This window comes from Calliopsis andreniformis, chromosome 9 (genome assembly GCF_051401765.1).
Source record: "Calliopsis andreniformis isolate RMS-2024a chromosome 9, iyCalAndr_principal, whole genome shotgun sequence".
Classification (NCBI taxonomy): domain Eukaryota; kingdom Metazoa; phylum Arthropoda; class Insecta; order Hymenoptera; family Andrenidae; genus Calliopsis; species Calliopsis andreniformis.
In genome coordinates this window covers 7,432,174-7,456,824 of record NC_135070.1, presented here as the reverse complement: position 1 = coordinate 7,456,824, position 24,651 = coordinate 7,432,174, and the positions used below count along the sequence as shown (strand labels likewise).

The 24,651-nt window shown below is 36.2% G+C and overlaps 4 protein-coding genes across 6 annotated transcripts in view; 1 reads left to right on the top strand and 3 right to left on the bottom strand.

Annotated features, from left to right (window-relative positions):
• The first annotated feature begins 4,733 nt into the window (after positions 1-4,733).
• On the top strand, positions 4,734-7,389 carry Srp72 (signal recognition particle 72). Its single transcript, XM_076384754.1, has 7 exons — positions 4,734-4,846; positions 4,952-5,069; positions 5,143-5,398; positions 5,465-6,307; positions 6,373-6,677; positions 6,759-6,971; positions 7,044-7,389. The coding sequence occupies exons 1-7, from the start codon at positions 4,747-4,749 to the stop codon at positions 7,177-7,179; spliced, it is 1,971 nt and encodes a 656-aa protein (XP_076240869.1). The 5' UTR covers positions 4,734-4,746; the 3' UTR covers positions 7,180-7,389.
• An 81-nt stretch (positions 7,390-7,470) lies between these two features.
• LOC143183246 (uncharacterized) lies at positions 7,471-15,174 on the bottom strand. 3 transcript variants are annotated; one of them, XR_013002574.1, is made up of 9 exons: positions 14,976-15,174; positions 11,933-12,079; positions 10,480-10,607; positions 10,276-10,399; positions 9,252-10,194; positions 8,942-9,182; positions 8,626-8,862; positions 8,438-8,556; positions 7,471-8,328 (listed from the first exon to the last, which is right to left on the bottom strand). XR_013002574.1 is itself a non-coding variant. In XM_076384755.1 (8 exons), the coding sequence occupies exons 1-8, from the start codon at positions 15,053-15,055 to the stop codon at positions 8,492-8,494; spliced, it is 1,965 nt and encodes a 654-aa protein (XP_076240870.1). In that variant the 5' UTR covers positions 15,056-15,174; the 3' UTR covers positions 7,471-8,491. The 3 variants fall into 3 exon arrangements, 2 of the variants coding, with proteins under 2 accessions (XP_076240870.1, XP_076240872.1); XM_076384755.1 differs by having other exon boundaries at positions 7,471-8,556; XM_076384757.1 differs by lacking the exons at positions 11,933-12,079; positions 14,976-15,174 and adding an exon at positions 11,668-11,807 and having other exon boundaries at positions 7,471-8,556.
• Positions 15,175-16,402: 1,228 nt separating this feature from the next.
• Positions 16,403-19,038, bottom strand: L(3)73ah (polycomb group ring finger 3-like lethal (3) 73Ah). Its single transcript, XM_076384281.1, has 5 exons — positions 18,858-19,038; positions 18,239-18,532; positions 18,015-18,160; positions 17,796-17,939; positions 16,403-17,720 (listed from the first exon to the last, which is right to left on the bottom strand). The coding sequence occupies exons 2-5, from the start codon at positions 18,513-18,515 to the stop codon at positions 17,595-17,597; spliced, it is 693 nt and encodes a 230-aa protein (XP_076240396.1). The 5' UTR covers positions 18,516-18,532; positions 18,858-19,038; the 3' UTR covers positions 16,403-17,594.
• A 2,054-nt stretch (positions 19,039-21,092) lies between these two features.
• The window catches only part of LOC143183244 (fibroblast growth factor receptor homolog 1), a 63,537-nt gene continuing 59,978 nt past the window's right edge, over positions 21,093-24,651 (bottom strand). The window contains exons 6-12 of the mRNA XM_076384753.1: positions 24,445-24,632; positions 23,840-23,975; positions 23,169-23,657; positions 22,362-22,860; positions 21,851-21,991; positions 21,661-21,766; positions 21,093-21,573 (exon numbers count right to left, since the gene is read on the bottom strand). Coding sequence (XP_076240868.1) covers positions 21,466-21,573; positions 21,661-21,766; positions 21,851-21,991; positions 22,362-22,860; positions 23,169-23,657; positions 23,840-23,975; positions 24,445-24,632 — 1,667 coding nt within the window. The 3' untranslated portion in view covers positions 21,093-21,465. The remainder of the gene's footprint in view (positions 21,574-21,660; positions 21,767-21,850; positions 21,992-22,361; positions 22,861-23,168; positions 23,658-23,839; positions 23,976-24,444; positions 24,633-24,651) is intronic.

Here is a 24,651-nt window from a genome sequence, read left to right as displayed (position 1 = left end):
TCACCACGCGAGGACGCGCCTACCCGACCAGAGACTGTGATGACCTGCCCTGGCCCTACCTACTTACGTCTAACAGGCACACCAGAAGGTAAACTACCTACCTATCTCTTGATGTGATCTTCTGTTTAAGAAAATGGCAAAAATACAAGCACACCAATCGCGGCCCCTCTCTTCCCCCCACCCACGGCTCTTTCACTCCACGATTCTCACACATGACACCCGGGTGCAGGACCTAAACTAGGGAGGACGTCCCGGGACACCTCCGTCACCCGAGCTTAGCGCTCAACAAGCACACTCTAAGTTACGTACCATTTCCTGAAATCGACTGGCAAAGGCTAGTGATCCTTGAGTGTGAATATTAAAAAAAAAAAAAGAAAAAAAGTAATGCAAATTTTTAATATTGAGTGATTGACATACACGCTTTCGGTGTATTATCGTTTTAAGAATGTACATACTCCAGTAAAGTGTTTACTTTACCATCATGAGTGGTATTGGAATATGTACGTTTGAAGACTACATTTGGAAAACATCGACGCAATTCCACTGCCTAACCACACACACACACCAAGTGGAAAATACGTCGTGCATGATACACTAACACAGTGCCAGTCGCTGGGAAAAAATATTAAATCTTATGACTAGGTCATCGTGCCCCATCGCCTCCACTCACCCAAGTAGCACCTGGGCACGTGAGCGAGTCGAAGGCAATGGGTACGGGATTGGTACCTGCAAATCCTGATCTAAAAAGAGTTATTAGCATATACAGAATCTAACGGTGTAGCAAAAAAATGACTCTAGTCTTTATATAATTTGGCAAGGAAAAGGACTACTAGGAATTTTTTTTTATTAAATCAGAGTCTTGATAAAGACTACTGTATTTTATAATGAGAAACTCTACTTCAGAAATCTTAATTGAACATCGAGCAATCCCGTCGTCAAAATAAAGCTTTCTAAAAAAAAAGAAAGATGTTTTTCATTCTCAATACTTGACAACGAGATTTACTCGCCGCGAATGCCTTCTTGTACATAGAATTTAATATTCTCTTATCAAACCATCGGGATAATATTCTAATATTTCTTTGAATAATTTAAGTAATTCATAAGCTCCTTTATTACAAACAGATATAGATATAGATTCAATAGCATTATTATATCACACTTAGTTTTCATTTCATCACTACTTTATTATTTTATGTACGTTTAATATTTTAATATATTATTTCATGTACTTTGTTCAAAGTATATGAAATAACATTCTAATATATGAAATAAGATTCTAATATTGTAGAATAATATTCTAATATTGCAAACTAATATTCCAACATCCAACAATATACTCATAAATTATTATCAGTATATTTTGAATCAAATGGAATATTTGCTTTATTAAAGAACGCGTTGTACAAGAAGACCCTAGCCTGAACTAAAAAATACACAACAATGTTACTACTCACGAGTATAAATCTATACCCGTGGTCACTATGCTCGCAACAAATATAATAAATACAACCAGTCACTCGTGCCGTTTCGGACCTTTGTGTCCTACGACATGGTTGAATGACCGGAGGAACTTTAAACATGCGTTACCTTAACACCCGCGGGATGAAGGCAGCTCGACGAATTACCCAGGGGGTGTCTGCTGGGCCTGAAATAAAGAAATATAAAATATTAGAAAATCAGTTTTAAGGTTTCCTGGTTTTTAAGTTTCAAATTATCAAATTTACAAATTATCAAAATATCAAATTATCACCATATCTTTAAATTATCAAATTTTTAAAAATACAAGCTCCCAGACTTACAAATTTTTAGAATTTCATAATTTAAACTCTAGATTAAAATTCATGATATTTAAATTCTATTTGAAATCCAAGTAAAATAAAATAATACTTACATTATTCTTCGCGTTCCGGCGCCCGAACTCTCGAACTCTGGAACTCTCCTTCATGACTCTACAGACCGACATATCGCCACTTTTTAGCAATAAAAAAAGACAAAAATAAAGGACTACCACACCGACCGAAAATAATTCGCCGGCGAACAGCACTGACTCTACTTTCGCGCATCAGAGCCTCGCGGAGCTCTGGAATTGTTTTCAATACGAACAAAACACAGACTTTACTATCGCGTGTACCTTATAACGTCGCCGGACACTACTTGGGCCAACTCGCCCTTGAAAGCAAAACAAAATAACTGCGGAGAAACACTGACTCTAACCCGCATTGCACGCGGTACAAGTTTGCTGAAAGAAAATATTAGGTGGCACACAAAAATTCTTCCTACTTCGAATGTTCGCATTGAAAACACTGCAATGTTTTAAAATACAGTCACTGACCTTCTACTTTCTTTTTGTGAATGCTATAGTAAGTGTAAGTGTAATAATTTATTTAAATCTCTAAATTCTGAATAAAAATTAAATAAAAATTATTTAACTTTTATGTATAAAAAGCTTACAAATATATATAAAAATTCTAATATATATATTAACAGCTTTCGTTATTAGAGTTTAAATATATTCTGTTATATGCTAAAAAATTAAAAAATCACGAACTTTTTATAAATTCTTAGAATCCGTTGCAAAAATCAAAATTATGTTAGACTAAACGTGTTTATAATTCACGTTCAATAACGAACTTTCTATATAGTTTACGACCTTGCATCGAAAACTGTGTATATTTGCAATTTCAATTACTTCATAAAGACAGATAATTCAAAATTATTAAAATACTGATAAAATTTCTGCAAACGACAGTAGAAAACGTATAATCACGATGAAAATATATTAATATATTACTTCTCGCGATTTTTTTTCGAACTTGCATAACCGCCATATTGTCTACTTACAACGAAGTAAAAAGTCAGTTATTCGAACTAATATACTTTAAATATTTTTCCCTTTATCTCTTTATCTTTTGTAATACTAAACGTATTACAAAATCCCGTATTAATACATACGAACAATAGAAATTCAATAAAAACACAATAAAACATCATAAAAGACCATAAAAATAAATATATATAAATGTTACCACTTTTTTTTACCAAGAATTCAATTTTATATCAATTCTCCGTGAATATTCGTTTGAATTATTCCGTTAACTGTCATGGCGTCGGTTTCTCTTGGCGCCATTTTCTGTCACTTCCATTCGAACCAGAAACCTATAACAAAAAAGAAACATGAATTCAAATCAAATATATTAAAAAAATACAACTCTGTTACGATTTAATAACAATTGAACTCGGAATATATCGTAGACAATGATAATTCAATGTAAAAATTATGAAATAAATTAAGATAGAGGACAGAAAAGAAACGAGAAAACCGGTCTAATTTTTCCTAAATCACTGAAGAAATTTCTAATCAAAACTCTATTAATACTAGGTACAAGTAGTATTAGATGGTAGACGAGAACACCAATAGTATTTAAAAACAGTTATATGTCGATAGGGAAACGACACGCACCTTAATATTCACGGAGTTTCAAAGACGTCTGAACTCGGCGACTGCCACCAAACTAATGACGTTCATCTCATTTCGGGACTCGCGAAATGGGCAGGTAGGTGGCGGGAGGGGGCAGGCTAGTAACCGCAAAATTTTATGGCTCGAAAAAAAATTGAGCACTTGTAAAACTATTAAGGGTTGGGTTATACACTTTCAACGAAATATAAAAACAAAGACCATAAAGGTACACGAACGCTTCAAAACCGATGTTCCGAGAAATCTCCAAATAATTCATAGAATATACCATTTCTATAATTGCCTATTTTAGAGTTTATGACTTTGGAACTTTCGAATGTGAAATTTTAACGCGCTATGCAAGTTACAGACAAAACAAATGTTGTGGAAATATTTAAATTATTTAGCGGTGTTATTCTGTAGTATGCAAATGGTTTACCTTTTATCTAGGATGTTATTTTCTGCGATTGAGTAGGTTTAATATTAGTTGATGCAGCATTTTAACACTACTTTAAATATTACAAAAATCTGCTTACTGAGGGCGCTGTTAGTTTCAGGGCTGTATTATTGAGAAACCGTGCCCTAATATGTATACAGGATCGCTGAGCAACTTTCATGTACAAAAAATGATAATGGAGCTTCAGACTATAAAGTCTCAAAAGTGTAGGACAGAAAAAAATATTGTTTTATTGCTTGAGCCAGTTAGCCGATCTTGTAAAGGCATAGTCTTTTTTGTACAGTCGTCTATGTTTTCATTTAAATTTCAATTTCTACCATAATCGGCACTGCAACTGATTTTAGTAAACTGATTTTAGTTGATAACATTGCGCGTGACATGAAAATGACAAATAATCGAGGATACTAAAAATTAATGATATGAACGTTTACTCTTATAGATATAAAAGCACATGTTTTTGTAATAATTATGCAACATTTTTTTCAAAATTGTTGAATAATAAATTATTATGGTCTAACATTGTTTTGTTTTTTTTTCTTCTAAAGATATAATGCATGTATTCATGTAGGTATTCAATTTATTTAGGTAATCTAAATAATATTGAACTATTTCTAAGAAAATGTTTACTTTGAGAATATTAGGTATTCCTAGATAAATAAAGTATATATTGTCTTTAGTACAGAAAGATTAGTAAAACAATTATTATGTGTACTATATTAGAAATTACTCCTTTTGAACCCTATTCAACTCTACTCCTGCACAATGTTGTGCTCGTTGATCAAATTGGTTCCACGTTGGACGAGTTGGAGTTGGATGTGCTTGCCAAACGAGCAACATGGCCACAAAGGAAACGAATCTTTCTGTGCTTTATGCTGAATTAAATAAATTGGGACAAAATGGAGAATACGAGAGAGCTCTAAAAACTGCGAATAAAAGTAAGTTGTTAAATTTGCAGACCGATTCGACATATGTTGAACTGTTGGTAACATAACCTATGTCCTTTTTCTAAAGACACTATTTACTCCAAACACATGTTTTAGTTTTAGCTATTTCTCAAGATGAAGAAGCTGCTTTTCATTGCAAAGTCATTTGCTGTATTCAATTATCAAAGTTCAATGATGCACTCCAGTTTATTTCTAAGAATCAAAAACTGGCAGCGTAAGATTACTCTCTATTAATTGTAAGATAAAATACCTGCTAATGTTAATTAATAAATATTTCTTAATTGCAGTAATCTACACTTTGAAAAAGCATATTGCTTATATAGACTGAATCAAGTGCCTGAAGCTTTAAAAGTTGTAGAAAATGTTTCAAACCCTTCATTGAAGCTGAAGGAACTAAAAGCACAAATATTATATAGACTTGAAAAGTATGAAGACTGTTTCTCTGTATACAGAGACATTATAAAAAATTCTCATGATGAATATGAGGATGAAAGAGAAGCAAATCTTGCAGCAGTAGTTGTTAATCTAACAATTGAAGACTCTGTAAGTTCTCAATAATTAAAGTTATTCAGAGAAATGTTACAATCTTTTTATCCATTGTTTTTACAGAATTTGGAGGTTCCTGCATTACGTGAGGACACATATGAATTAACATATAATACAGCATGTCGTTTAATTGCACAAGGTAGCAAAGGAGACAAAACTGTTTTACTTGAGGCAGAGAAAAAGCTGAGAACAGCAGAAAAGATGTGCAGGGAAGGTCTGGAGGAAGATGGGGTTGCTGAAGAGGAAATAGAGGATGAATTAGGAATTATTAGAGTTCAACTTGGTTGTTGCCTTCAGCTTCAGGGTCGTGAAAAGGAAGCTCAAGCATTATATACATCTGCTTTGAAAGTGAAACCAAATGACATAGCTCTAGTAGCAGTTGCAAGCAATAATCTTGTGTGCCTAAATAAAGACCAAAATGTATTCGATAGCAAAAAAAGAATGAAAAGTGCTACTCATGATAGTTTAGAGCACAAGCTAACTTCTAGACAAAGAAGAAATATTGCATACAATCAGTGTTTGTTAGCTTTATACACTGACCAAGCGGAACAATGTCAGCAACTTTGCAATAAACTTGCTAAGGATTATCCTGTATTAGCTTCAGAGGCAATGTTTGTTAAGGCAGTGCAACTTGGTAAAGAAGGTAAAGCAAAGGAAGCAGCACAACTGTTAGCACACTACGCAGTTGGAGACAAAGAACTGCCAATGAAGCTGGTTTGTGTACAGCTTTTATTAAGTCAGGATGAGAGGCAAGAAGCAATTGAAATTCTTGAAAATTTGAACGAACGAGATAGATCATTACCTGGCATTGTCAGTGCTCTTGTGACTCTCCACATGGCTGACAATAATCGTGAAAAGGCGTCAGCAGCTCTTAAGAACGCTGTTAATTATTACAAGAAAAATAAGGTAGGTACAATTTTTGTTGATTTTTTTAATTTAATTCACTAGATTTTAATTTAATTTGTTTATAGGAAACTACCGCTAATTTGGGAGAGCTGTGGCGTCAAGCCGCTGATTTCTATCTCCGCGGTGGAGAAATTAAGGTAGCAGCAGATATTTTACAAGAAATGGTGGATGCTTCGCCTTCAGATACTAAAACTTTGGCACAGTTAGTGGTGGCTTATGTGCAATTTTGTCCTGAAAAGGCGCAACTTCTATCTAAGCGCTTACCACCTCTTCATGACCTATCTGGGACAACTGACGTTGATGCTTTAGAAAGTAGTAACTGGGTAATTGGTACCAAGGTGATCAAGAAGAAAGTGGAACCATCTCCAGGGTAAAATTTTATCTTTTAAATTTTCTAAATAATTTGTTAACCATTTTGTTCACAAAACCTAATGAACAATTTACTGTTTAGAAAACCTGCCACTGATTTAACGCAAAAGAAACGCAAGAAACGTAAGCGCAAAGGAAAATTGCCTAAGAACTATGATCCAAATATACCACCTGATCCTGAACGGTGGTTACCTAGACATGAACGTAGTGGATTTAGGAAAAAACGAGACAGAAGAAACAGAGATGCTACGATGAAGGGCACACAAGGCGCTGCTGCAGGAGCTAGTGATCTTTAGTACGTATCAAGCTATCAGTAACTCAGTGACTTTTTATTACAGGAGAATTCATAATTATTTTTCTATTATAGCGATATTACTAAAATGCCTGCCAATGCCAAGCCATCTCCTAATCCGCGGCATAGCCCGGCAGTGGAAACATCTGGCCCACGGCAACAGCAGCGTAAAGTACAGCATAAAAAGAAAAAGAAAGGAGGAAAATGGTAATCGTAATCGTGTTTGTACTGTATTTAATTGAATTATTGTATATTAAATATATACTATCTTTGTATCATTGCAACAATTGCAAATCGAATATAATGATTTAAGTATCTTGTCCAATTATACGGACTACTTTTTATCACTATATACATACATGTACAGCACACAGTACTGTCACTTTTTAAGAAATATACTGTTATGAATTCGACTCGATCACCCAGTGCAAATTTTTGAACGTATGACGTTATGTTGAAATGTAGTTGGATTCTAAATGGAATGAAAATATATGCAAAGAAGTATGGTACATAAAATATTTTTTATTCCTTTCTTTTCTTCTCATTAAATTTGTTTGCCACCCATGACAAAACTCGGCAATATAACATACAATATAGGTAACATGATTTTTTTGCGTACATTGACTAGGATTTGGCGATACATACTTTTATTCCTCTGTTGGTAACAGTTGTATATAAAAATACAATCTTTAGTTCTGTGTTTTCCGTCATTTTCTTTTCTTTTAATAAATCTGTCATTTTTGTGTAGATATCAATGATTGTGCGTCAGATTTAAACATCAAGTAACGGATACATATATGTGTGTGGCATAATTAACTACGGTACTTTACGTTGCAAAGATATAATAATAAAATGCCACGCTATTAAATAGTTTCATTTTCGTAAAATCATAATTCTGTGAAGTTTTGATTACAACATATCACTCTAGTGAATCGATGTATGTGCACGCGCACGTGCATGCGTATTTAAAGAATATCATTAGATTCTAAGCTTATTGTCTCGTATCCATCATTGCACAACATAGTATTGTTTGTCGTTTTATAGAAATTTATAACAGAGGCAACTGTTGAGGTATGAATAACAGTACCATAAAACACATCTCTCTACTTCTGCTTATAGTTCTCTAGTATTAGAGCTGTGAATCGCCTTAATCTAGAAACATCATTTAAAATACTCGATACTCCCCTCTGTAAGAAACTAACGCAACAGGCACGCCTGTGTGACTGGTCTGGACATACTCTGATATGCATATATATGTAGAAAGTAAACAAACAGTGGAAACTCATTTACCAGTCCTAAGAAAGCATATCCACGTTACGGTAATATCCGTCATGCCGCACTCATCTATTGGCAAATCATCCTACGTTCCCGAAAACCAATAGCCAAATTCAGTTTGGCAAATGAGTTTGTCACAGATGAGATATAGATGAGTAAGGCACAAATGCATGTAAATGTCATCAAACACTTACATATCATGTAAGTTACTCCTCAATGTAATAATAATACATTCCCAACAGATAATGCTACTTTTCAGGAATTATGCCCTCCCAGACATCTTCTCGTTGTTTATTAGCTAACCTACGTTTCTCTGAAAAAATATGCATTTTATGTTTACTTGTGTGAGTAAAGTAAATTATTATAAACATGTGATATTTACCTTTAGCTTCGCGTAGTATATTTTTCTCATGCTCGCGTTCCTCTCTAGCAGTGGCCAATTTTACACCCAAGGCTCCTGTAACCAATCGTCTGGCTAATGCCGCGCAAGTTTCTGGACGACTTCTGTAAGGCTGCAAAAATTCTGCGCTTCTTCTTGCTTTTGTTTTACTTAAGGCTGTGGCCTCGCTCAAAGGCCTAGTCTTAACAAACGGATGATCCGATGCTAACACCTCGGCAGCTGAAAATAAGTAAGAACATATAAGCGCGTGTTAAGGTCAACCCAAGCTTAAAATATCAATAATATTGTTCTTAATTACCAACAAGAGGGCTACTGAAGACTCCAAGACAGTGTGTATCGTCTACCCATTTCAATTCGAAACCACCATTTTTGAAAGGGCTGAAGACAGCTGCCAAGTCGCTGGTCTTAAATTCTGAAGGGAAATTATAAATCTCTACAACGTGACCAAATTCATCGCTAGATACTTCGATGTGCTTCGTAAACGCTTTATAATCGCTTTTTGGTTGTTCTATAACAACATCCCCTACTGCCGATGTTAACTAAAAGTAAAATTAAGGTAAAAGAATATTTCTTGCATTACAAAAAGAGAGATGTAAGTAAATACTTGCCTCCTCTATGAGAGTCGGATCTAAACAATCACCATTGTCGTCGAATAAACTATCCCAGTCACATTCGTCTCTATTAATTTTTTTAGCTGGTGGAGAAGGCGGCGGTGCCGGTTTGCTCTTCTGTCTCTCTACTTTTTTCACTTTCTTCTCTGGCGGTAGTATAGGAATAGGAGCAACTTCTTTCACTGGCTCTGGTTCCTTCTGCACAACATCTGATATAATTAGAACATCCGACACCATGTTACGACGTATCATTTGAGTATTTTTTTTATTCGTTCTTTCATCCTTATTCAAGGTTTCTTCATTTTTCTTATTATTATTTTTCGTTGAAGAATCTTTAACAACATTATCCTTACAATTATCAGATCTCTCTACATTTTCTTCAATATTAACTTTGCTATATACATATGTTTCAACTGATTCTAAACTATTCTTATTTTCACTAGAATTACTAGATACGTCTTCCTCCTTAGCAGTCTGTAACTGAAATGCATCCGTTGTTTCACATTTAACATTAGAAGTTATAGAAGCATTTGATTCATTTGGCACATCTTCGTTTATACTCTCCAACTGCTCAGGTTTTTCTTCGTTACAACCTTCTACAGTAAGTGCTTCTGAAGAACTACTCGAAGATATTGTATCGTTCATGTCTGTTTGAAGCCGCTGACTGATTTCAGTTTCTAAGCTACTTCGACACTTATTAGAGCTATTATTTGATCCCTTTTTTACATATTCAGCACTCTGCTGAGTATTAGAGTTGGTTTCTTTTATATTTAAATTAGACTTTGATTGTTCGTGAGAAATAGAGGATGAAATCAGATTATTTTTAACTGCTCGGCTCGTACGCGCCGATTCCGCCGGCTGAGGACTTCCCTCGGTTTCCAAACTTCGACGATGCCTCGGTACATAAACTGCACGATCTGGCCTTCGTTGGCGAGTGGTTCTTGATGGAACATGCAATCGTCAAAATATTTCTGAACATACAGAAAGATACAAAGATATAAACTTGTACGTGTTTCCTCACCTCGTAGAAGTAGATGATTCTGTATTAGATTGTGCTTGAACTTGGTCCACATTTGTTTGAACTTCATTTTTGGCTCTCCTAGCAGCTGGTGGCCTATAAATCTCAACTGTTGGGACTGACTTCACTGGAAGGGGAAATAAAAATTAAATAAATTTGACCAATGCTCTATAACTCATTGTTAGATATTATTACTCTTATTATTACCTGGTCTTTGAACTCGTACGCGTTGTGGTGAAGCGGAGGGTGATCGTGGTCCTTCCACGCCCATTTCTTGCAGTCTATTAGTGACTTTTGCGTTTGTTTTACACTGCACACCATTCAATTTGGGATCGCTTGAATCATAAAAAGAAAGAGTTACACATTAGTCATCTTCGTTCAAACATTCATTGTAACGTTTTGAAAGGTCTTCTGGACACATCCCGATAATACGCCAAGCGACCTTGGGTCGGTCAGTTTCACTTTCGTTCGCCGCTACTACGTTGTAAGAATTCTACTGCGGTAAACTTATATCGTAATCGTATAAGGTTTGTCTCCGTGAACTTATTTCGTATAATCCTACTCAATAACTTGTTTCACTTTCGGAAGACAAAGATAAATACCGAGTAAACCTCATTGTCTTCCCTTCTACCCAAAATAACAAGCAAAGATTACATTGGAGTAATACCAAATCTTATGTAAAGCTTTCGAAGAAAAGTTTACCGGAAGTGATTGCGTAAAACCACTCACTTGAACACGTAATATACTTTATAGACTTATTTTCTTTTATTTAATAATAACATGCATACAGGATTACTTATGTGGATACACTCAATTACATATTCTTTTAACTTTATGAAACACGGAAGAAATTATTTATATGAGAGTGTTTATAGGAGGGAAATTTAAAAAAATGTCAAACTTCTTGAGAAATTAGTATTTATGAAGATTTCATTATCGAGTTTATTTCGTTATTAAACATCTTTAGATGCATCGAGCAAGATCGTAAAGTGTATCTTCGAATAATAATTTTTCAAATATTTGAATGGATACTAACAACAAATATTGAAGTTTATTCAGCGTTATCGGCTTAGGATGCAACGAGGTACGTGATCAAAGATTTTCGTTGTTAATATTGACATGAATTCTTGAAGAAGTTTTGAAACCTCTAATAAAACAAGTACAATAAAAATACGAAGTTCTATTTAAATTCTATCTTCTCAAGTGTTCTCTTAAAATCTAATAACTTTTGTATAATCAAGTCCTGCATATTTTAAGTACTTAAAAAATTAATTGAGTGTATCCACTGAAACAAAGCATACCATATAATCGTGAACACTATACAAAACATGGAAACACACTATGCACATACAGCAAGTACATTATTAATACCTTTATCACTTATCAGTACTTTACCAACAGAGTACCAGAAGCAGTCGTGCTGTTGCTGATCTCGCAAATAGATCAGATTTATTATTCAATAGAAAAGTTTTCCACACTATTCTATAGCCTCAAGCTGTCGATGTCGGAACGAAATACGAGCAGAACCATATTCACGACACTATAGAGTCCATAACTCGTTCATATCGCGAGAATTCGCGGTGGACGATAAAATCTTGCAGACATCGCCAGTACTGCGTCATCGGAATAAACGGTGTAGCAGGGAACACCATCCAGATACCTTATCAAGTCACTTTTGTAGCAGACGATGGTTCGCCTCGCGGTACCCTGGCCGATCGAGAAGGTGTGCAGATCGGCGAAGCGATCCTGCACCAGTTGGTGTATGATGTATCTCCGATAGTTGTTTACAGGTGGAAAGACGAGTACCCTGTAAAAGTGAAAAGAACGCGTTACGATCGCCGTTGAAAGTGAGACTGGACTGACTGTGGAGTTGTGGACGCCAGTGAACGTAACCGTCTTGCCTCGGGCCATTCTGCTCGTATATCCCGTCGGATGAACACCGGCTGGCTAACTTTTACATAACGTTTCACTTTCTCCCTCGTTCGTTTCCTCAAATCGACGGCATCCTTGCGTCTCAATACGCAGGCATTTCGGCCGCATTCCACCATACGACCCCATTAATGTTTCACGTAATCGCGATTCTGACGTTTAAAATGCAGTTATGCACTCGTCCACGTAAAATCCAATGTTTAACGATGGAGAAGATAGCGAAAATGCAACTGTAAGTCGAGCGAGGTGGGCTAATTGGTTGATATGCATAATGGAGAACAGAAATGGGGGATGGTGATGGATCATTGAACAAAGGAGAATATCTTTCTCTGGAACGACTGCTATGCAGTTGAAACAAAGGGTTTCGCCGGCTATCGTATCGCTTGAGTGCATACGGTGCAGTTTGTTGTAGCGGTTCAGGCGATTATGCGGAAGGTTTTATGATGGTGTTCAGTAATGGTTACGATTTTTATTTTGCTCTTTCTGGGAATATTGAAAGTTTCAGTTGTCTAAATCCCCAAATATTTAAATTTTTAGATTTTTAAAGCTTCAAATATTTAAATCCTTAAGTCCTCAAATATTCGAATATTCAAATTTCTAGATTTTCAAAGTTTCAAATATCTAAACTTTCAAATCTTACAATTTCCAAATATTCAAATTCCGAAATTGTAAAATTTTCAAATATTTAAATTCCTAAATCTTCAATTTTTCAAATATTCATATTTCTAGATTTTTAAAGCCTCAAAATTTAAATTTTTAAATCTTTGAATTATGAAATACTCAGACTTCGAAATCGGAAAATTTTCAAATACTTGTTTACATTTCCAGAACCTTTTTATTCGTTTTCATTTCTGGATTTCGATTCCTGGAAAAGGTTTATCGCAAGAAGAAAACAATAGAAACTTAAAATCGCGAATGATTTAAGAACAATTCAAACTTGGAGCGCTTTCTTAAATTATCTACTGTGGCGCCATCTTAGAGGTGGTAAAAGAAACCAATTTTTTAGAACATCTTGTCTTCTTTTAACCATGTAAATTTGTAAAATATTTTACACATCTTACCACAATTTTGTTTCTAATAAAGATAATGAATTAAATTACAATTCTTAATAGCCTCCCCTCCTTCTAACAAAAAGAAAAAGAAAAAGAAAAAAGAAGGCCAAAAGCGTAATTACGGAGCTTTTCATCTTAATTACTATTTTATGTTACATGATAGTTAAATTACATGCCAGTCGTTCAGGTGAAACGAAGCATGTAGTGCGATAAATCGGTTCAAACCCCCACCCTCTTATTCATAGATTAAAGTAGCGAAGAAAAAGAAATCGGCGGGACGAGCAAAACGACCATCCCCCTTTCGCCAGCCGCTGAATCGTATCGTGATTTCGATCCTCTAATTACGTCGAACTACGATCAAATCGACGAGCCTTGAACTAGAAAGAAGAAACAGACTGATATCTCGTAAGCGTTGCGTGGTTCACGTAATCACGCGTGGTACGTGAGCGACATACGCGAAGCGTGCAGCGTGGACAGTAGATTGGCAATTGTCGTGCAGAGGCTATTCAAAACCGTCTCTTAATTCTTTTTCCCCAAGATTTCAGTAATTATGCAACGTTACGCGTCACTTCGCAACTTTCTAATTATTTCTTTTTCCTAGGAATACACGTCACTCTTGACCTGCGCAAACCTTATTTGAAACTGAAATAAAAGATAAATGTATGAAATAATACTTCCAATCATTATTTGAAGATATTAAAAATGCAATTTTTAAAACGTGAAATGCAATTATAAGGATACTTTGATCTTGAATACACAGTTCATCGTTTTCACTGATAAAGACGTATGTTCCAAACTTATCGTTAGTATTTCGTATAAATTTTTTCTCCAGTCTTCGAAGCAGCGGACGTAAATTATATTCTCTATAAGGGGTTAATTAACCAATCTCCGCCGTTTAAAAATAGTTTCATGCCACACACACGGAACGATAAAACGCGAACCATCGAGTCGCGAAATATTTCTCTATTTTTCCTAGGCAAGCTGCCAATGAACTCACGGTTCTTTTATGCTTCTTAAAACGTTATGCGATTAGACGAAAATAGCTGCGTTTCATGAAAGAAAGAAAAAAGAAGCGTTGACCTTCGAAGAACGTAGATCACGTAAAACAGCGTGAATTCCAGCAACGTAACGGGAATTATGTTCGTAAATACGTAGGAATGGCTACAAGCGTCGTCTGGAGAACGATGGTATCAGACATTTACCTCTAGACCAAGATATTTATAAACTCCTCTACTCGGGGTCCATAAAAGAAGCGAACAACTCGTTGCAAGCGCTTTAACAGTCGTACGGTATCATCTTAACTGTTCTTCGTGGCCCTAAGGGTTGCCTTAATCGTCTTCGAATTCCGATACACATAATTGCACGTCAAGGATACGAGCAAATTTAACCTAACTCGATCGAGCCATGCAATGCTCTCTGTCGTGACGAAAACCTATGATGCATCGAATCGACATTGTATACAACGCGTGCTACTATCGCCTATTTTTCTGGGCCAATGACAGACGTCAAATATTTTCCAGTTACATTTTTCGAGCCACGAGAGTTCACCGACTCCTCGGGGAAGAGGAAGAGGAGGGGCCTCATGGTTTTCACCGTAGTCATGTTCATAGAAATCGAAAGTGGTGAATACGTGAGACGTTCGATGGAACGCCGTAAGAAACCACTGATCTAACCTTTAAAGGCGCGTCGTCGCATCGGGAAACGTGATCATTTTGCTCCTACCTTTTCCGTTTCTTGTCCCTTGAAAACAGAGTCACGTCGTACTCCACGTCCTCGGAAAAAAGGCTGTCTTGCAAACTCATTTATTCACGAGAACACTGTGCGATACGCATGTACGAGGGAACACTGACTCTTTCAATCAAAGTCATCGAAAATTAATCAGACAGGCAACATTTCCCCGTGCTGCTGGACGGCAGCAGCAACGGACTCTACTTGATCGCGCATTGACCATAAACTATTTCATTCACGCGCTGCGCATGCGTCGACCTGTTTCAACTTGCTCGATGTCTGCACATGCGTAGTAATTCAAACTCGTAGTCGTGCTCCCTTCGAAATTTTTGCCGCACGATGGATCCTTCTTTGCTGCACTTTTTTGGGGAAAAATTGTTGTAAGTTTTTGTATTTTGTTGCTAATTTTTGTACACACTTCTTTGGAGTCACGAGTTCTTTGATTTGTGGGTATTTGGGACTCTGTTCTTGTGAAATTTCGAAAAATATGAACGTTTGAAAAATTTGTATTTTAACGGCTATTTCTGGTGCGCATAAAAATCGTATAATTGTGCAGTAGTTTCTAAAATGATGTGTTTGATGAAATGAAATTACGTAGGTTTTGAATTTGATTTCTTTTTCGATTCAGTATTACGTGATAAGGTCACTTTGAGTCATTCGGTTGAAATTAATATTCTATCGATGGCTTGGCCTGATCTTGAGTTTGTGGCCACGTATCGTTAGATAATTCAGAAGACGACTCATGAATTTTTATTGCCTTATGTGACAGTTCTAATGATCAATTTTTTATGTAATCGATTTTGGAACAATTCTCTTTTTTAGCTTCGTTTATGGAAATATGATGGTTTCTTGAAATTTTAATGTAATTCCAACATTTCTTTAGTGGCATCGCCATTTTTTTAAGCAGTATCGTCAGGCTTATAAAGAGTTGCTTGCAATTTATGAATATTCAAAGCGCGCCAGTTTTGAATTGTGGTCGGTCATATTCGAATCATAAATAGGAATTTCAAAAATTTGATTTGAATTTTTTCATTAATTATGAGATAGAAAAAAGATATTTCTGTTATGTCAATTCGAAGTATCTTTATTTTTTTCTAATTTTTAACATTCAGGCTTTCCTCTAAGTTGTACCGCCATTTTGTTTTGACCAATCATGGGTTAAGTAGAATGATTTTTACGAATATTTCAAGCGCGACATTTCTAAAATGATATTACAGAATAATTTCATAATAAACAAAAATTCTGAATAAAGTTCAATAAAACATTTTAAAGTTTGACATCATATTATACAGTATGATTCATATTTTGAAATTTATCTTATTTATACATGTATCTTTCAATTATCACATGTTATCATTAATCTTATTAAATAGTGAGTTGCATTAAAGATGATATCTTCTGATTTTTCATTAGTCAACTAATGAAACTGATACTGTACAAAACATATTTATTTAATAATTTATGGAGATACACACAGAGTGTACAACGTACAAGCCCTAGCATTCGTAAAATGCTGCTACTTTGTAAAGTCGATCTCATTTCATTTCCCTAGAATATATACAATCACACGGTTTTCGCTTTACATTGCTCAATGAAATATGTTCATTTACTACAAAGCGACAAACTGCCCCGCGTTCCGCTCAATACGCGTCGTTGTCTTTATCAAATCACCTCCAGAAAATATTTCGCATCTGATAAAATTCTTTTGTAGTCCCGCATTGAGAGAAATTCGGGGCTCGAATTAGAATGTGTACAGTGCGTAAACATACAAAGTTAAAAGGGTCGAAACTCTCACGTTTTCAGACCCAGTTTTCTTTTTTTTCCCTTTTGTCTAATACAAAGCCGCATCTAGGCGCAATGTTATCAGAATTCTGTCAAAAATATTCTATATACAATCGGGGTACGTATCAAAAAAATTCGCGGTCTTAAGATTACGAAGAAGGGTGATACTTTGTTCCGTTCGTAGATTACGAAAAAGCAACAAACCTTCGTTCGCGAAAGACACTAATCGGCGTTTTCATATCTCAGAACAAAGAATGTTCGTGAATAGATCACGCATAGGTGTTTCACGCCGCGATTAAGACGTGTTACGCTGCCAACTAAAAGTTTAAAAGCACATTTCGCGACACTGTAAGAGATAAACAAAAAATGTTCTCCCGCGCGTAGTGTCACATTGCGTTCATTGGTCTACTTACACTTAGGGTATCATAAATCTATACTTGCAAAGTAACGCACCGAAATAAAAAAAGAAGTTGAGTCAATGTAACCCACTTGAGACGCAAATGATTTGAAACGCTAACTCGCTACAGAACTGAAAGACAATCAAGTGTATAACGATGGAATCCCTATTTTTACAAATACATTGTGTGCTAATGACTATTGGTATTTTGTTTAAGGTGATACTGTAGGAAGATACAAGTCTAAAGCCGGCTTCATTTTGCCAGAAAAAAGCATCTCTGCTTCGGAATTCAATCTCAACTCCTTGTCGGCAAGAACACAGAAATAAGTACTACGACGGGACAATACACGAATAGAACTAGGAAACGTATCAAGTAGGTACAGATTCTTTGTGATTCTTTTTTTCATCGCGTATCGAACACAGAGATATTAATCTTAAATGTCTATCCGTGGTCTATATTGTAGCCTTAAAGGTGGGTCCCGAAACCTCCATCTTGTTACAAAAACAAATTTTAGTGTATGGTCCTTACCTAAGAGTTCGTCATTGCACAAAATATCAATCTGTAAGAAGCACATTAATAGATTAGTAGATTCTAGGGAAACATTTTCTGAGAATTTCATACAATTTTTACTTACATCTCGATATTTTTCCATTCCATTTAGAACTTTCTTGGCTATAAACTTTTTCAAAAGTGTAATAGTTGCCTGGGCAGAGCACCTGATGAATCTCCGCTTTAGAGTCTTTAAACTTGTATTTATGCATTCCAAACACACATTGACCTGTAAAAACAGAATATTTATTTTTTCATTTCATTGAAATGTACTTAGAATAAATGCTATTTTCAATATTCAGACCTGTTCATCAGTACGGTGGTAGTCTGATTCTGCATGTGCATCTGCTGTTGCTTTTTCATCCTCCACATCTCCAGCATTTGGTAGGACATCTTTCGGGCAGGGTAAACCCCTGGCTCTATAGAATTCCCTTTCCCTTTTAATTTCATCTAAAACAAAAATGTTGGGTTATTCATAACTTTCATCAATTTTAAAACATTTCCTCTTGCAATAAAAACACTACTAACTCTCTTGAAGATCAGGAACTAATTTATAGACGATATCTTGCATAGTTCTGTCAAAGCTTATATATTGGAGAGGATGGGATTGATGTATTACTATCTGACATGTTGGACAAGTATGCTTCTCTTCCAAATGTTTTACCAGGCAGCTTTTGCAGAATGTGTGTAAACATTCTGTGACAGTAGTGGCATCTATCAAGTAGCCTCTGCATATTTTGCATGTTATGTGACTATTTAGTGTTTTCAATTTGATTCTTCTCTCCATGGCACCAGTAATCACCATTTAATATCTGTCGCTACCTATGTTAAATCATACAAGGACATTTAAATTATAATAAAGTAAGGTTACTCCAAAACTATCATATTTCATAGCTTAGCAATATCCCATAGTATTTCCTTTTAAAAAACTAATAAAACATCTTTAACAAACTCTGAGGTAAGGTAATAATATGCAGGAAAGAAAAATTTGAACATCTGGTAGCTGAACATCATGTGATCTTTAGTTTTGTTAGATTGTTTTCAGTATCCTTTGGTCGTTAAAGATAAAAAGGAAAGGCAGTAATGAATGATCAACGAAGAGAAAAATATTTGGTCTTCTGGAAAAAGTGGGTTATCGAATTCTAACCTGAATGTCGAGTGTAGTATGGAACGGTGGCTGTCACTCTTGTTATTCGTCGGGAAATTTCGTGTAAACAATTCGCACCATCTTTCGCATCTTCCGTCGTTGAATCGAGGCTGAATGGAAGAACAAAAAAATTAAACGTACCACTAAAAACCCGTTAAAAACAACTTAGTGTAAATGTGGCTGATGACAACAAAACGAAGTGATACGACCGCCATCTGACGCCGTTCAGTCAACTTTTCAATGGACACGCGGTTTCATTTAATAGTGGGGGGAGGGGGGTTGATATCCTCTTTCGATCAATCACAGGTTCAAGTAGTCTGATTCACTCATGCATATTCATTGAATTATTCATATAAATTTTATGCTTTATAATTTACACCCAATAATTTACTTCGATTTACATTATTCAGTTTAAAGGACTCAATAAGCTTCCTTCATTTCGTAAAATCGTTGTTATTTAATTAGCATTTATACTACTCATATCTTTGTGTATTTGGTGTTTATTTTATATTACAACTCGTTTGAAATACTCGAGTTTCTCTGGAATATATTAGCTTTGATTGTGCTGAAATTCTATTAGTTTCTTTTGGAATTTCTACTATGTGAATTCAATTAAATTTCTGAACTATTGTTTGATGTATTTATAGTTTTTGTAGCTAAATTTTTTGCTTGTAATTTTACTATAAACGTATGGTATAAAAAGCAAAATTTAGTCATTAAAATCACTTGTAATTTTATCTATTTATTTTATTTCACTTTACAATGCTTAAGAGACATAACAAACATGATTTCTTTTTATACATAAAACTTTTAAGTGAAAGTAGAGAGATCACTTCGGACATGGCATGAGGCTATAAAAAAAGTTGAATATTTTTAAAACAGTCATGAGCTAAAAAGATTTCCAAAAGTATATATAATTTCTCATTGCACTAAGATAACTTCTTATCACCCGAAATATCAAATTTTGTAACAGTCGAACGCTCACGCGAATAAAATCTGAAAAGACCGATTCCATACATCGAGCAACATGTTGGTACAGTTCGAAGTGATTTATTCGAGACGAAACTCACGTTACAAAAACGATCCAATACCTGGCGCAGACTATACAATACATTCTATCTTGGTAAATGCTGGTTTACTGGCTATCTTTAGGTGTGCTGGGTAACAAAAAAGAAACCTTTTAAATAAACAAAGTCGGTGCTATATACAAAAAACAAAAAAAGGGGTAGGACAAGAAATTTCCAACATATTTTTTACACTCTCATCGAATCTCAGCACGTGTTTTCATATTTTACAAATAATCGTCAGAAAGTTGGGAAGTATACAAAAGAGAATAAAGATCCTAAATAATTCTACGTATCAATATACAAGGGGGAAATAAATTATCTATTTCTAAGCACCTCTCTTGCATGCACCATTTATACATCCTATAATGCATGTACAGCAACCGTGGACGTTAATTACATCGCCAGTTCGTTCGCGTGCTACTCGTCTCCGCTTCCCGTCGTTTCGATATAATATTATACAACCTGGGAGTGACTCCCTTGATCTCACGTCGTCGGGGCATCAACGAGTCATTCCCACCTAACTCGGGGAAAAAAGAGAAAGAAAAGGAAAAAAAAAAAACATTCGTCGACATCAACGAGGGCTCGTTAAAACGCCAACGAATCGTGACTCGTGCTTCCCTTTACGAGCTCCTGGACGCTTCTCGTTCTTTCTACAAATAAAAACTAGGAAATACGCGATCCGCTGTGGGAAACTCGCGATCGTTGTCAACCGTCCGGTCTGTTCACGTAGAAACACTTAACATACACGATATCATTAAATTATGTTACAAAGAAACGTACAAGGTTTCATCAATTGACTAGTTATAAACACGTTTTGTATCGAGTTATGTATATATATATAAACCGTTCCGAGAATCCACTTTGCGCGTCGCTCCTCTTCTTTCTCGCAACGAAGCCCTGGGCGAGAGTTCTGTATCCTTTCTGTTCCCAAGGCACTTATCAATGGCACGAGTATAACAATATTATACACAACAATTGGACGATGTAGAAACGCTTTTTCTTTATCTAGGCGCTTTGGATGTTGATCCAAGATTTCAGGATTCACATCAGTATCTTGAGGTGTTCGGTGACTCTCGACGACACCTTAGAAACGTACAAAAATATGTTGGAACAATAAGGTTCCAATAAACTCTTGGACCGTCCGCTCGCGATGATCGTGGTTATCGTAATACGATTTCCCAGGGGACTCGATACAAGGAAAATAAATACAGTGTTCTCTCTCTGGGTTAAGAAAATCAGTCTCCTTGAAGGCCGGAGTTTTTTCTCTCGATCGACAGTTACTCTCTTCCGTCGTTCCTTAACTCTACAGTATACGAGCTAACAGGTCAATACTGATTTATATTATTTGGCGTGTTCGCTAGGTCAGTCGATTAACTTCCATTTCAACTTCCCTGTGATCGCTTTAGTCTTCTTCTTCTTCTACTTCTTCTTCTTCTTAGTCTTCGTTTTTCTTCGTTCGTTCTATCTGGACGTCGGAGTTACAGTAATACAACAAATCGTATACAAATTTATCGGTGAAATTTAATTTCTTTGTTCAAACTTCACAGCAGGTATGGAAATTTCTCTTCACCCTCGTCGTCCTCGGCTTCGCTGGACTCTTGACTGGAAGGCGGTGTATCTAATTGTGGAAGACCGAGGTCCAGATATTCCTGAAGTTATTAGAATATTTTTATATTTTAAAATTGTTAAAAGGCAAATGGTGTCTCTGGATAGTTGTGATGCAAATTATTTCTTACTTCGTTCGCTGTTATTGTCAGTATCCTATCCAGATCTTCGACCAGCTCTCCAAACATCGGCCTCTCGTTCGGTTGATAGCTCCAGCAATCCCTCATTAGCATATATCTGTAATGAAGGAGATAATTGTATCATGACGTCTTGATACGTGGCGGTGTATGATTAAGAAATTACAAAGGATGACGGTCTTACATTTCAATGGAACAACAGGGTGGTTTCTCCATTCGATGACCAGTTCTCAGTAACTGGAATAGTTTTTCTACGGATGGCACGGACGGATAGGGAGTACCACCCAGCGTCATGATCTCCCACAACAGAATTCCGTACGACCATCTGAAATAACAGAGAAAAAAATTACTTTTCAATATTTCCTGTTTTCATCGCTTTGATTGCTATATCACATGTGCATTCTGTGAGAAATATTGCAATAGTGAGATCAAGATTTAAAAATAGCAAATCGGTTTGGGAACTTTCTTTTTGTTATTTTTGTATCCTGAATCCGTCACTGTAATATTTCCCAATTACTAGAAAACACCCCACAGATTAGTAACTATAAACATCATGTGGCATGAAAGGTAAACTATACCATCAAAGTATAAACTCGTTAACTTCAAGCAAGGTACAATCAATTAACCAATCAAGGCTATCAAGAGACTACCTCATCACTATCTCATCTCCTAAAGCTCTTAAAATTGCTACTCACACGTCGGACTGAGTGGTGTAAACCCGATGGAACAGCGCCTCTGGCGCCATCCATTTAACAGGCAATCGTCCGTCCGTAGTTTTCCTGTAGTAGTCGTGACAGTGGATGTCCCTGGCAAGACCGAAGTCAGCAATTTTTAATACATACTCGTCGCTGACTAGCACGTTCCTGGCAGCCAGATCCCTGTGAATGCATCTTCTACTTGCCAAGTACTCCATACCCCTGGCTACTTGGTACGCAAACGAGACCAAATCTTTTTGCGTCAGAGTTTTCTTTTCCTTGGCTTCTTGACCAATTGTTGGTTCGTATCCTGAGGATGGTCTGTGGTCTCGAAGGAAGTCGCGTAGATTTCCGTGAGGTGCGAATTCTACGACAACGTACAGTGGGCCACCCTGAGTACAGGCGCCCAAGAGGTTGATGATGTTCACGTGCTTGCCGATCATTTTCATCATCTCCATTTCGGATACCAAGTCCATCATCTCCGCGTCTGTGTGACCCTCTGTAATATAAATTTATTTGTTAGAGAGATGATTCATTTGTGCTACGACTTTTTATAGTCGAGGCACGTAGTTATGTATAGTTGCATTTGTTGCTAATATTTATTAAGTATCTAATAATATCTAATTAAATTACAATTTTATATAATATTTTAATATTTATGTACTTGCCACCTACACAAATAGAGTATGGTACGTACAGAAAAAGAAGCATAAAAGCCTCTAGGTATACTGTTGTATACGTACACACAATTCAATCATAAAATATATTGTGATGCATACATACAATAGCTAAAGACAGAAATAGTACCTTTCAACATCTTCACTGCCACAACGCTAGGGATCCCAGGCTTGCTAGTGTTTGTCTGCGCCCTAACAACTTTTCCAAAGGCGCCTTCTCCAAGAGTATTTCCCAAAGTAAGATGTTCTCTGGGCAATTCCCAGGCACTGTCCACTGGAAGCTCGTACTCTGATATGCTCCCGCCATTGCTGTCCTCCGCAGCAACCGTCGACTTCTGTTTCTCGATTTTCACTACGGGCATCAATAGTGGTTCTTGGACATTCTGAGAATTTACCAGGTTCTGTTTTTCTACGATCACTTTTTTCGTCCACTGGGTGACCACAGCGGCCCGCGCTGTTTCGATCGCTAAGAGTTTCTTCATCTTTTCACGCTTCAGTCGATGGAAGATGTAAATGACCACCACCACGCCCACAGCGAAGAAAATGAAGAGAACGGCGGCCAGAACATTTACCAGGATTTGAGGCTTGGCTGGTATTGGTATTCTGTCTTCTTCTAGAGCTGATGGAGTAAGAGGAAACAAGTTAGTCTATTGTTGAACTGTCAGTTAGAAAGTATTGATGTTATAAATGCAGTATTACTTCATTTAGTAAAATTTCTCGAATGCCTTAAGGACGATTATGCTTCTAGATTTAATTTATTAGAACTGCCCTAAAACATTTGGTACATACATTGATACTCACATTCGACTACTCGGAGGTAGGCACTGCTAAATGTCTCCCCCAATGTGTTTTGAGCGATACAAGTGTACCATCCTTCGTCTTTCTGTGTCACGTTATATAATGTTAGCACCTCAGGATTATCCACGAATGTTCCATTCTGTGACAGAAATGTGAATAATTAAGATCACAAAATACGAAGCATTAATTTTATTAACTACGTTATAGTACCCAGGAGGATATTGGGGAAAAATTTAGCTTTTACTCAGCCATAAGGAAATCATGAAAGACACGACTTTCTCGTGACTAGTATAAATTGAAGATTCTACTTTCATTATTTTACTTTTTTAGTTTATCTCTTTAGGTAGAATCATCAATTTTCTAGTGATCTGTACAAAGAAACTCACAAAAAGCAATTAAAATCTTTAACCCCTCAAGGCGATAATTAAGATTTTCTAATAACACATGTACATATGTGCGTCGAAGTAGCTCAAGGGGTTAAGAATTGAAAGAAAACTTTGAGTTAAGACACGTAATTAACAACAGAAGAAGCGAAGACAGACAGCCTCTAAGAACAACATAATTAGGAGTATAGTTATCATGCATTTCGAATAGTTTTACGTGCCCACCTTGACCTCCACCCGGAAACTTTGATTGGTTTGGTTGACAGTGTCGAAAGAAGTGTGATAACCGTGATACCATTCGAGGTGGCGATGCGCGTCCGAGAGCACCTCGCAGGTCATAGTAGCGTTTCCTCCGATCACAACTGACGCATTTCTCGGTGGCCTGGTCAGTATCGGTCGATGTTTCACGCTCTCTATAGGAAAAATAGACCC

What these genes read in the sequence shown, in the direction of transcription:
- Srp72 (XM_076384754.1), top strand. Translation starts at nt 4,747, where the DNA reads ATGGCCACAAAGGAAACGAATCTTTCTGTGCTTTATGCTGAATTAAAT. An exon ending in AAGAATCAAAAACTGGCAGC is followed by an intron (nt 5,070 to 5,142) that starts GTAAGATTACTC and finishes TCTTAATTGCAG; the next exon opens with TAATCTACACTTTGAAAAAG. An exon ending in ATCTAACAATTGAAGACTCT is followed by an intron (nt 5,399 to 5,464) that starts GTAAGTTCTCAA and finishes TTGTTTTTACAG; the next exon opens with AATTTGGAGGTTCCTGCATT.
- LOC143183246 (XM_076384755.1), bottom strand. Translation starts at nt 15,055, where the DNA reads ATGAGTTTGCAAGACAGCCTTTTTTCCGAGGACGTGGAGTACGACGTG. An exon ending in AGGGACAAGAAACGGAAAAG is followed by an intron (nt 12,080 to 14,975) that starts GTAGGAGCAAAA and finishes TCACTTTTACAG; the next exon opens with GGTACTCGTCTTTCCACCTG. An exon ending in TATACTACGCGAAGCTAAAG is followed by an intron (nt 8,557 to 8,625) that starts GTAAATATCACA and finishes ATATTTTTTCAG; the next exon opens with AGAAACGTAGGTTAGCTAAT.